This window comes from Helianthus annuus, chromosome 6 (assembly GCF_002127325.2).
Source record: "Helianthus annuus cultivar XRQ/B chromosome 6, HanXRQr2.0-SUNRISE, whole genome shotgun sequence".
NCBI classification, from domain to species: domain Eukaryota; kingdom Viridiplantae; phylum Streptophyta; class Magnoliopsida; order Asterales; family Asteraceae; genus Helianthus; species Helianthus annuus.
Window position 1 is genome coordinate 47,384,305 of NC_035438.2, and position 13,162 is coordinate 47,397,466.

Sequence of the window (13,162 nt, forward strand, 5' to 3'; positions counted from 1 at the left end):
AAGATATCATGTGAGAAGTCAAATCTAGAAGTTACGTATGGTTGAAGATTAGATCTTCATTTAAATTCATAAGTTGGATAGAGTGGTGTAAACGTCCGTTGTACATGTAATTTTCCTGTCCTTTGCCCGTTTAGGTCGAGGTCGTGTTTTGTAATGGCCTTTTGCCCTTTTGGATCGTTGGCGTTTTGTTAATGAATTTAATTTTCAAAAAAAAAAAAAAAAGATACATCCACGGGTGAGGATATATAAGTAAACCTTAACATATTACAAAAAAAAAAAAAAAAAAAATCAGTTTAGCCAAACATTCAATTCTATGAAGAATGAGAATGTGAATTCAACCAGAAGCCTTGATGAATATGACTATTTGTTTTGTGATTCCAGAGAGAGATAACGCATACTCAGTGACATTTGAATAGATTAGCCAAAATAAAACGTATTACACATTTGTTTTCCCTTCTAACTTGGTGAAGAGAATCATAGGGGCCAATGTAATCAAGGGCCTGTCACCTCCGTGACTTTGACCTGAAAACATCAGCTTGTAATTCAATTCAAATATTTACAATCACAAAACAACAATTAATTATATATCCACTTAGGACTTTTGAGGGCACGCTCGTCTTTTCGCATTGCTAGCTCCCCGACTTGCGCAACCTCCAACATCATCGTCTCAGTTGAAAGGAATTATGTTTTTTAATATCATGACAGCTACAAACGTGGGAATTGCCCTCAAACTCACTCCTGCACATGCTGCACCTGCAGCTGCTGCCAAACATAAACAAAGAGATGTTCAGTTACCGAAAGATAAGTAAATAAGGAAACACAACATCATTGTCAATGCAATATACTGTTCACTTTTTACCAATATATGCAATATAAGTATGTATGTTGCATTAATGATTAAAACGAAGTGCTAAAAGGTTAACTTACATGAAGGTTGCAAAAATGAACCTGACGGCGTTGTGTCAGGTGGGTCTGCATCAGACTCACTTTTTGATGGTGGATGAGTGTGCGCAAAAACTACATTGGGCAATGGGCTTGATGCAGGGATCATATCAGGTACAGGTGGTGGTGGTGGTGGTATAAGTCGTGGCGGTGGTGGTGATGCTGGCGGCAGCTTTAATGATGGCGGTGGCGGTGATGGTGGCGGCAGCTTTAATGGTGGCGGTGGCGGCCTATATGATGGTGGTGGCGGTGACAATGGCGGTGGTGGTGGTGGTGGTAGTAGTCGGGGCGGTGGTGGCGGAGATCGTGGTGGCCGTGGTGCTGTCCTCCGTAGTGGTGGGGGAGGGGTGTGTGGTGGAAGGGCCGGCTGAGATACAGGAGGATATAAAGGAGGATGCTTGTTGGTATTCCTCTTCTTCCTGTTGTAGCCAGAGTGACAGTCTGGCGGCTTTGCGTGAAACTTATGAGGCGCAGGGGCGGGGACAGGTGGAGGTGCAATGGAAGGTGGTTTTGCAGGCGGAAGTTGTTTATCATGATGGTGGTGGTGATGGTGGTTACGGTTGGGTTGTTGGGGAGGGTGAGGTAATGGAGCTGGAGAAGGTGCCGGGGCACGGCCGCCACCACTAGAACCGTTAAAATAAGACGAAAGACTAATTTGTTTGACCCGCCCGAACTGAGTGTTATTTAGGCCAAGGTTTTTTGTTGGTGAACCCTTGATGGTCTGAGCCAACTGCTTGGACCTTGCTGTTGATGGAGTCCCAATGGCCAGAACAACTGATGACTGCACGGTTGTTTGGTGAGCTATTGTTGAACCTTTTGCGTTTGTCAAGCTAACATGTAGGTTCTGCAAGTAGATGACAATTTTTAGAATTTTAGTTCTTTTGATTTGTATTTCTTTTCAACTTATGTTTATTTCCATTTCTAAATCTCTCAATATAATTACATTTCCCTTTATTGAGATATTTAGAAGCTACGATTACCAATCAAAAGCCAACTTAAGTTTTCAGTTCGCATACTATAAAACATATGTTAGCAAAAATACAGAAGCCCATACCCTGTAATATATAATATGTGTGTGCATCTATGCATATACGTACATACATGAGTAAATCAATATACATATTCATGCATATCTGTAGACCTGTAAACGAACCGAACGTTCGTGAACTATTCGGCGGGAAGTTAGTTTATGTTCGTTTATTAAAATAAATAAACGAACATGAACACATTTTTTTGTTCATTTAATTAAACGAACGAACATGAACACGCGTTTTGTTCGTTCATTTGTGTTCGTGAACATTCGGTTATGTATATTCATTTATGTTCTATTCGCATTCATTTATTTTCGTTTAAAATCTAAGAAATACATAAGTAGTTATATTTATATAAATATAAATTTGAAGAGGATTTCTAACTAGGCTTCGGTTCAAATGAGAACCACCACGAGTTGTGAGAACTCCTACTTCCCCCGCGAGTTGGGCCACAATTTTTTGCACAAACGTAGATGAAAATATCATAAACACATATGTAAAAAAAAGCAAAAAAAAATTGTCCAGTCGGTAGTTTTGCCTGATGTAAGTTTTGTTTACGCGCTGATGTAAATTTTGTTACGGCGATAAATATTTTTTTACACCTCATGTAAATTTGTGTATGAGGCTTTTTTTTTTTGCTGAAACAAGTGATTTTTTTAAGATTTTTGAGAAAAAAAAAATTGGAAAAACCTTTTGGATGGCCTAGTTCTCATGGTTCTCACATCTCAAGGTAGTTCTCATTTTAACCTAACCTTTTCTAACTACTTATATTGAAATAACTAATTAGTAATTGGACTTCCTATTAATAAAAAATGGGCTTTCGAATTGAACTTATCGTAATTAATCACTACCTTATATCAGGAACCTACTTTATGTGTGTTTATGTTTGGTCAATTATCTTCATTTGTGTTCGTTATGTTTATTAAATTATGTACGTATAAGTTTGTATGTTTATGTTCATTTACGTTCATGAACTATTTGTTTAAGTTTTAAACGAACACGAACACGCATATTTTCTTAATGAACAAACATGAACAAAAAAATGTGTTTGATTATATGTTTGTGTTTAGTTAAAGTCAAATGAACGAACACGAACATACCCGCGTTTGTGTTCATTCGGTTCATTTACAGGCCTATGCATATGTGTGTTGATCTTCATAAATAAAACAAGGAAAGAATTGTCAATTACCTCATATGGACCAAGATGCAGACCTGACTTGAGTTGACTAGTCAACTCAACAAAGTGGTCAAGTATTTGTTGAATAGAAAAGTTCAATGTAAAGTTGAACCGAATTTGAACCTTTTGCAGTGGATACGCGCTCTGGTCAGGAGTGACAGTTATTCCTCCAACAAATTTCAGTACCTCGAAAGAAGACGGTTCCCCAAACAGAGACTCGGTCAAACGTAGAGGGGACTGTTGTAGAACAAGAGATACAAAAGAATCTCTCACTAAACTTTTAGCATATGACGAAATCTTAGAATTGTGTTCATCGGGATCTACACCAAAGATAACCTTGGTTGCATTTGGACTGTCGGTTGTTTCCGCTTTTATGATTACAACCTGAAAAAACAAACAAGTGTAATAAGATGGTTGAGATGTGAGAGAGAGAGAGAAAGACAGTCTGTGTGTGATATATATATATATATAGAGAGAGAGAGAGAGCATGCCTTTGTAGTGGGAACTCTTAATTCATCAAATATATCACCCCCAAGCTGTGGAAGATCATCTTGCAGTAAAGACAACGGCTTCTGGACCATGAAAGTTGCTACTATATCATGACCTGGAAAGTGGAAAAGTCAAAACCGATTGATCGAATTTTGGTTGGTTGACTTTTGAACCACAAGATAGAGTATCAGTTATACCACAAACTTTATTTTAAGATGATGAAATGAAATAAAGAAAGTGATTATTTTAAGGCCTTTGGGATTATCAAGACAAACATTCAACTTTCTTGTGAGTGTTTATTTTAGTTCAGCTTTTCATAGGTCACAAAGAAAGTGATTATTTTCGTATGTTAAATCTCAAAGATTAGCAAGATTAAACTAACATGATGAGATTATAAACTCATAGATTTTTTTGTTTAAAGCCAATGTACCATAAAACATGACATTCGATATCTACTTTCTAAAGAGTAGAGTATGAATGCCGGAAAATGCTAATTACATATTTTCTCAACAGTATTATCTGTAAACAATGTATTTGTGGAATATAAATTACTACAAAGGAGAAACATAAAGAATATAAGTGCATAAATACACACACTCATAGAAGTAATAAGATGGAAAGAGATAAAGATTTTGCATATTGGAATAAAGTGGGATTTTTTTACCGCCAAATCAAGTGCAAGTGCAACTTCAGCAAATTAAGAGCGATTAAAATCAAGAAGAGAATTCGCTTGTTGGCAAAACATAACTGTTTGCCTTATCTAGACAGGACTCTAAGTCTGAAACAGAAGAGATAAAGAAGGCCAAAAGCAGAAAAAAGGAATTTCGATAAGGGTCGACCAGAGAAAGACAGGATTGTTAATTGTAAAAAGAAGATGATATAACAAAGAGAGTCTTAACTACGTAATTAAGTTTAGTGAAACGTACCACTTAATATCAATCATTTTTTCACCAAAACTTGTGACTCCAACTGACAAATAATTATCAACCAAACGGTTGAAACGACACACAATTCCTATTTCAACCCAATGTCTCACTCCGTACGAGTATCTCAAACGAATCCAATATTAAGTTACATGTGGTGAAAAGAAAATCAACATAAGTCACACTCCTAAATCCTAATAATGCCACATCAGCAGGAAATCCATTAGGCATGTGACCAGATAATTTACTAAGCTAAGGCCCATCTTCTACCCGAAAAATAAACTATCTTAACTAAATCTACGAAAAAAGTCACCTAACTACGCTCGAAACTTGGGCAAAGACGTTTGGTGTTAAATAGACGCTAAAAAAACTTAATGCACCTAACAAAAACCATAATCACATTACCTTGTAAAGCATGCCAACATCCATTCATCCAGCCATACATTCATGTATAGCCCAAACATACACACCAAAATTACTTCAACTAAACAGAAAACGCAGAAGCCCTAAAACTTCAAACCATCATTGTTACTTCTAAACAGTTAACCGCTTTCAATCAAAAGCCCTAACTGCAGCAAATCATATCCGATTACTCACCGATGATACAAACTAAACAAAACCTAACACAACAAGTTATCCAAAACCTACAAACAACCAAATCTAAACAAATTAATCCAATTAAACCCTAACCTACACAATTCACTTACTTCGGCACCAAATTGATCCAAATTAACCACAACCAGATCACACTCAGAAACAAACAGATCCAAATCAACAACCACTAACCTTTAAAATGCGAATCCAGATCCAGATCCTCGTGATCTCGATCACTAAAAAACGGCGGCAACCAGAAAACAGCAGAGAGCAACACCGACACTCCAAGTATCAAAACAAACACACATCGAAACCGAAACAAACGCGAAACCCTAACACAACAACAGCTACAAGTGTCTGCAACACGAACAGGCGGTTGCGGTTGAGTGACGTCAGCAGGTACAGGCTGTTCTTCCAGCTTCCCCATCGGAGAATGCAGGTGGAGTGAGAGTGAATATTAATCTTGTTGTTCGCCATTGTTGCTGTTTGTTGAAGCGTCCATGGCTGCAGGTGAAAGAGAAGAGAGAAGTGTGGATGAATATTGAATAATAATAATAATAGGGATTTTTACATATTTCCCCCTCCTAAGTCTCTTTATTACGTATTTCCCCAAATCATAAAATTAATTACATATTTCCCCTTTTTGCTGAGAAATTACCCAATTACCCTCATATAACTCATCTGCTTGTTCATCTTCTTCATTCATCAGGTATGTTCAAAAAATGGAATCTTGTTCATTCGTATACCTAATTTCAGGTGCAGATCTGAGTGAAATTAGTAAAGTGATCAAGCCCGAAACACCAATGTCAGATGAAGCGAGCCTAGATTTAAAAGGGCTCGACTTGAATGTTGCTACTGTACCAGATTTAAATGAAGAAATAGTCGTTCCAATTGATTCTTACAGGGATGAAGTTAACGGTGATAATCCGGCAGTGGTGAATCCGAAAACTGGACCCACCATAGATCCAACGGTGAAGCGTCAGGAAATGGTTTAATTTAAGGTCAACCGAGCAGGAACGTAGAGTGGTCAACACTTTTATCCAGACCGTGACTGACGATCCATATAGCTTAGCTGGACAGTTGGTTCACTCATTTGCTGACATCATAAATATCAAGAGGCCCTGAAATGGTTTTTGCAGTAAGCTGTGGCATTGAAAGTTTTGACATGTAAAAATGGGTAGGATTGACTTCAAGTCTTCGTGGAATTTACATGAGATATTGGAGTGGGCTATTTTGTGGAAGTTTCTCTCCATGGGTGGGCTGGGTTACAGGTATAGCACAGGTCGAAAGGTTTGACACGTGTAGGGTCATCGATCTGTTAGCATTAATTGGTAAGAAATTAACCGCCGCACAATTCCTTCGGATGCGTGACTTTTTGAATGGGTAAATATGTAATTGATTTTACATATTAGAATGGGGAAATATGTAAATATTCATTTTTTAGTTTATTAAGGGTAAAATAGTCATAAATAAGAGTCATTTAAATGAAAAGGGGAAATATGTAATATATATGAGTTAGGGAGGGGAAATATGTAATTGATTTTATGGGATGGGGAAATACGTAATAAGAAGGCTTAGGAGGGGGAAATATGTAAAAATCCCATAATAATATTATTGTTATAGGGTTTGGGGGTGAAGTTTAATTAAGTTTGTGACTTTGTGTTTACTGTTTTAAGTGTGTGTGTGTGTGTGTGTTTGTGTTAAGGAAAGTGATGGGGGTGAGTGTAGAGGATGTGATGTGTTTGTGTTGTGATTTACTTTGAAATTTATTGTTTGTGTTTTTAACGGTTTTTTGGTGTGGATGATGAGAGAAATAAGATGTGATGAATGGTTGAAATAGACATGATATTTGGACTTAGTAATTTATTAGATTTATAGTATTAGAATGAAATATAATAACTATAATTATTAGAAGAATGTGACTTGTAGATACTTGATACTTTTCTATTTAAGAACATTACATAATTAATACTTGATAGATCATACGTGGATTTATTTAGTTGTTAATTTTTTATGGGTCTTTTTTTCCGTTCTTTGTTGAGAATACTAATAATCGTATAAACATGTATTAATGGCGCTTCAACGAAAATGATTAAAAAAAGTGTTTATTTCTATCCTTTCATTCTTTTTTTAGATTTTATTTTTTTCTTCTTATTTTTAATTAAAAATATAGTATAAGAATGTGTATATGTGTGTGAAGTGTATATGCATGTAGAAAAATTGTTAACAATACCAATTTTTTAAATATATTTTTTGACACATTGAAATTTTCATATACTCTAGTCAATTTATATAACTAATAAATTGAGGATTAATGTGGTTTTTTCGCAGTTCTCAAGATATTATTGATATGTATGTGTATGTTTTTGAGAAATGGATATGATAAATAGTAGGGTGACTAAAAAAACTAATGGTTGAATCATAACCGAACGAAATGAGAAACCGATGATACGATTATGATTTTTTATAACCAAGTTTTTTTCTTAAGTTTTGGTTATATACATATAAATAACTGAACTAAACTTCCAGTTAAACTAGTATCTTTCATTTTTTTCATACATAAGGTTTGTTATATTTTCTTGAAAAAATAGCATATTATTATCTCCTTATAAATCAACAACATAAGATCTGATAAAAGCTTAATAATATGTTGCGTCACGTCAACATGAGTGAAACTATTCCTAAAATGGTGTAGCGGTGTGAATCGTGTGATTCAAACAAAAACCAACCCATACCCACTTTCCATGCACACTCACTCACTCTCTATCATAAAACAAAACCAGCCACTCTGTCACAACCCCCTATCACACCCTGGACGGGAACCGTGAACAGTCAAATGGTACCGGTGGTTATTTTAAAAACATTGCAGCGAAAATTTCATCAGGACCGTGAGTTAGGAAAAATATCAGAGTTTAAAACCACCAAAATTTTATTTATAACAAATGGGAATAAGGAGGAGGTTCATTTGCGAAGAAAATTTAATTGAGAAGAAAAAGAACAAAAGGGACAATTGTAAAATATTAAGTAGTTAATCTTTCATCTCATTTATTACAATCTTTAAGTAATTAATTACTCATAAAGACTATTATTCTCTACACTAATTTTCATTCCCTGCACACATTAAAAGTTATCCTACACATTTCGAAAATTATCCTACACATGCTTAAATTTATCCCACACAACTCGTAATTTATCCTACACACCTAGTAATTTGGCATACACTCTAAATTGTTTTTTTTTTTAATTTTTGAAAAAAATATATATTTTGAAAATAAGTTACAAATTTAATATAATTAGCTATTAAAAAGGAAGATTAGAAATTAATGATCTATGTAAGTTTACAAATACAGTAGAAACTCTATAAAATAATACACTTGGGACCACCAAAATTTATTAATTAAAAGAGTTATTAATTAATCGATAAATTAATAATTATTAATTTATATATTAATTAATATTTTATTAATTTATAGTAGAATACTTAGTTTACAAACACCTTTCAAGCTTCCACTTAATTATTGTATACAATGCATGTATATCAAATGAACGGCCCAATTTGAAAGAAACCTTCAATCTCCCACCTTATGATGCTTCTTGTGTTCAATGTATCACTTTATGGACATTAAAAATATTTTCTATATAAATACAAGATCAAAATAGGTTAACACAAACAAATCATACACACAACATGGCTTCCCATCTTAAAGGTGTGAAAAAACACAACAATGACAGACGAGATTCGAAGAGCATTATGCAAGCACAACAAGGATAATCCAAGTCTCACACAAACAAATCTCACTCAAAAGCAATTGCAAGAAGGGGTTCCAAATCCAGCAAAAATAAATGTATTAGATGCAATGAATCTTGCAATTTCAGCATGGACTATGGATGTTCGTGCAAATACAATTGCGAACTGCTTTCGTCATTGTAAACTTCGATCAACATATAACATGACTTTTGAGAACTCAGATGAAGGTGGTGAAAGCACTCAAGAACTCCAGAATTTGATCAAAGAGTTGGGTTATCGCAATGCAATGGATGTCGAAGATGTTCTGACTCACCCAGAAGAAAATGTAGTTGCACAGTTGTTGACTGATGAAGAAATTATTGAAAGCGTTATTGGAATTAATAAAGATGATATCGATGAAGAAGATGATGAAAGTTCTACAATGGAGCCCCCTTCGCGAAACGAAGCTATTAAAGCAGCAATCACATTGAAGAATTTCTTGTTGAGCTATGAGAAAACAACACCAGAAGTTCTTACCATGCTAAGGAAAATTAGAGACGAGATTCAAGGGGAAGTTGATTTCAACAAAAGACAATTGAGTCATTTTTCAAGAAACATTCATAAATCATTCATGTAATATGCTATATATGTGACAACCCTCACCAAATCAGGTATCCGTACGACTTAAATTAATATTTAATTACTGCTTAATTACTGTGCTTGCTTGCCATTGTGGATAAACTGCTACTTGAATACTGATACATGTACATACTTGCATCATACTTTACTTGCTGTCACTCTATTATTTATATACAGAACTTTAGTGACAACCTTGATGCACAAAAGCACAGTAGCACAATGAACGGATAACCTATTTAACATGCTGATATAGTCAGCACTAGGCAGACACTGCCTCTAAGGCCTGTATGAGCCTGAGATAGTTTACTACACTAGTAGAGAGTGTAGGGATAAGAGGGTTGTAGAACTGCGTCACTAGGTGATAATTACAGTGACCGGATGTGCCTAAAACGTACTTTAAGTACAAAATTCAGCACTTTAAAATAAAAATTCAGCATTTAGCTAACTAATAAAGTGCCAAAACATGGGAAAAATATTACTAGACACTTTCCAAAGTGTCGGGAATAAGTTGTGTCACTAAAAATAATATTAACGACACTTTAAAGCTTTGTTAAGCACTTTAACGGATCCCTATCCAACCGAACAACCGGACTTTACCCGGAATATAAAAATATTGCCATTAACACTGTTTTTCTTTTCTGAGCCAGTTAGGGTCCCCGAATACCCTAACACCCGCCACAACTTACTACACGCTAGTAACCAGATTAATTTCCTAATCATCTAACTAAGTCCTAACTATATAGTTGAAATTGACCCAAGGACCCCCCCCCTCCCCTAGCCGAACTCGTCCCAAGGGGACACCCTTGTCCTTTATGTGATTATAATAATCAACATTGTCTAATATCTTGGAGGCATGAGAACCATTGGTTAATTACATAAGGTTTGCCTATAAGTATGAAGCTTAGTCCACCATTCACTTCACTCAACACTTAACCAAAAGCTCTCTCTCTTCCCTCTCTTTGAAACTCACGGCCGAACACACACACCCACACCCATCCATTTTCGAGCTTTGATCTTGTCATTTCAAGCATCTACAAGTGTTAAGGATTGCATATAAGGAAGCTTGGTGCACTTGGATTGCGAAGAACCTCACCACATTGCTTTTATCCACCCGATCTTCGACTAGTTTCTTCCCTAGCCTTGAGCTAGTAGTAAGTGACTCTAAACGACTTCTTGATCTATTCTAAAGTGGTTAAAACGAACTTTATCGGTTAAAAATCATGAACATACAAGATGACATGTTAAAAGTTTACAAAAATGTTAAACATGTTGGATAAAAGCTATGAAGTTGTGTAAAACTTGCAAGACTTGTTTTATTGTGATTATTTAGTGTTGATCTATACTAGTAGTAGCTCGGATCGTCATCTAACCCGGTTAAGTCGTGTCCATGAAACATGACCTAGAGTATGTTTAAGTATGTAAAGGGTTGAATGATGAACACTACTACTTACTAAGCATGAACTTGTGTAAAATCAATAATTCTTATGAAATAGTGTTCTAAACTAGTAGATCTACGGATCTACAAGTGGTATTTTCAAAGGACCAAGTGTCAAAAGAAATCATGTTTTCTAAAACCGGGTGTTACATGAACAAAGGTGTTTTTTGTAAACACACAAGTGTGTAAACACTTGTGTAACACAAAGTTTTAACAAAAGAACTATTTTTGTGAATGTTGACAAGAAGTTGTAAAGATGTAACTTCTTTAAAAACGAGACTTTTGAGAAACCGGATTGATTTATACAAAGATCCACTAAAAATAATGGGAAAGTTACTACATATTTTGGATAAACCACAAGTTCATGTATTTTTGCGATTTATATCTATTTTAACTAGTTTGATGGTTCAAAAACTGTTTATTGTTGATTGAGAAAATTGTTGATTTGAATTTTAAAAGAAAATGATACGCTTGAAAGCGTGGCCACTTCCAGTTACAGGGGAAACTCTGGCGAAATTTTTCCAAAAACCTAACACTTGGAAATATTTTCACCACAAGTGTTTTAAATGTATTTTTAACTTGTTTCCAAAAATATAAATTTCGCCACGATTTTTATTACAAAATTTCTAAGTGTCGGAGGTGGGATTTTCACAAAATAAAAACTTGCTAAAATATATATTTAGAATATATATTTTCATAACAACACTTGTGAGATTTTTATGATTATTTTGTGAACTATACAAATATTATTTTTAGGGTAAAAATAATATTACCAAATATTAACGATTCCAAAATAATACAAACGCCTTTACAATAAATAATAAGTTACAACAGTATTATTATTACCACCCGATCTTTAAACGTAACTTACGTATTTTCAGAAAATACACATAAATATGCATTTTGACAAGGATATTATTTTGGAAAATTATGAGGATTAAAATATAATATTTTTGGGAAAAATATTCATATTTTGGAGAAAGGATTAAAATATATTTTAAGTGAGACTTAATAATATATTTCGAAGATTATACGAACGCACATGTATTAAAGCCCTCATCCTTGGGAAGGAATATAATTACCAAATAATTACAAAGTGTAATTACGAAATAGTTGTCTAACTGTTTCCCAAAGACATTAAACCTTAAGCTAAGGCACGACCGTCCGTCTAATAGAAGTTAGTACGTGTAGGTCGTCATTCAGCAGATTGATCAGGAGTTTTCTTGATAGAGACGCACCACTGTGAGTTCATGTCCCCCTTTTCTCTTAACTGTTTTCAGTTTTCTAAACTGCGGGGGTGAAATACATGTTACTATGATTACAAGTACTTTTACATGGTATGGTTAGCGTAAGGAGGGTTACTACTTAGATCATGTGAGTGGGTAGGCGCAACTTGAGGCCATTAATCCTCATTGTAGGACCGAGGGGCAGTAGCGGTAGATCTATCTGGGTGTAGCGAGCCCAGCCCCAGCATAATGGACCTCGGGGTGACTTTGTGCCCAACGCAAAATCCGCTAGGTTTGAGTCTTCCTACTAGCAGTTCACACATATCAATGGCCTTGCAAACCATTGGTGATCTCTTTTTCCTTATTTGCTACATACCAGGATTTTATACATACAAAGGTTTTTATTACTCACTTACACATGAACTCGCTCAACATTATTGTTGATTTTTCCAACTTACATGTATTTCAGGGAACTAAAGATCTGGCGCGGTATGTTACGTTTTCCCGCTGCATAAGAGTTACGAGGTCACCCAAGTATAAGGGATGTGACTTTTTCCTGGACGAGTCACAGTTCTTAAACTGTGTTTATTTCATGTTGATGTTTGTGTCTTCTGAACAATGTTTTTATGTTATCAGGTTGTAGTGTCCGTTGCATGAGTCAACGCCTTAAGACAATGTTGTGTTACTTAAGTTTTAAAACTTAATTCAATGGATGATCTTGCATGGTTTTATTTTCATATAGCTTTGTTATGGTTAAGCTATGGTATTAAGAAGTCACACCAAATTAACCACGCTTCCGCAAAGCCAGGGCGTGACAGCTTGGTATCAGAGCTCCGATCATAGCGAACTAGGATTCCTTCTCGAGTCTTGACTATGATCACTAGGGCTCTCACGAAAACATTTTTACACTGCATACCACTTAAGTCCAGATCCAAAACGTTTTTACAAACAAATGTTGAGCACATTTTATTTATTATTT

General features: G+C 35.2%; 1 protein-coding gene across 2 annotated transcripts; it reads right to left on the bottom strand.

Moving 5' to 3' along the window:
* Positions 1-386: 386 nt before the first annotated feature.
* Positions 387-5,704, bottom strand: LOC110865371 (nascent polypeptide-associated complex subunit alpha, muscle-specific form). 2 transcript variants are annotated; one of them, XM_022114615.2, is made up of 5 exons: positions 5,349-5,704; positions 3,642-3,754; positions 3,163-3,534; positions 928-1,786; positions 387-759 (listed from the first exon to the last, which is right to left on the bottom strand). In XM_022114615.2, the coding sequence occupies exons 1-5, from the start codon at positions 5,581-5,583 to the stop codon at positions 668-670; spliced, it is 1,671 nt and encodes a 556-aa protein (XP_021970307.1). In that variant the 5' UTR covers positions 5,584-5,704; the 3' UTR covers positions 387-667. The 2 variants fall into 2 exon arrangements, with proteins under 2 accessions (XP_021970307.1, XP_021970305.1); XM_022114613.2 differs by having other exon boundaries at positions 387-762; positions 5,349-5,703.
* Between the last annotated feature and the right edge of the window lie 7,458 nt (positions 5,705-13,162).

What these genes read in the sequence shown, in the direction of transcription:
- LOC110865371 (XM_022114613.2), bottom strand. Translation starts at nt 5,583, where the DNA reads ATGGGGAAGCTGGAAGAACAGCCTGTACCTGCTGACGTCACTCAACCG. An exon ending in TAAGAGTTCCCACTACAAAG is followed by an intron (nt 3,535 to 3,641) that starts GCATGCTCTCTC and finishes TTGTTTTTTCAG; the next exon opens with GTTGTAATCATAAAAGCGGA. An exon ending in TTCATTTTTGCAACCTTCAT is followed by an intron (nt 763 to 927) that starts GTAAGTTAACCT and finishes TATGTTTGGCAG; the next exon opens with CAGCTGCAGGTGCAGCATGT.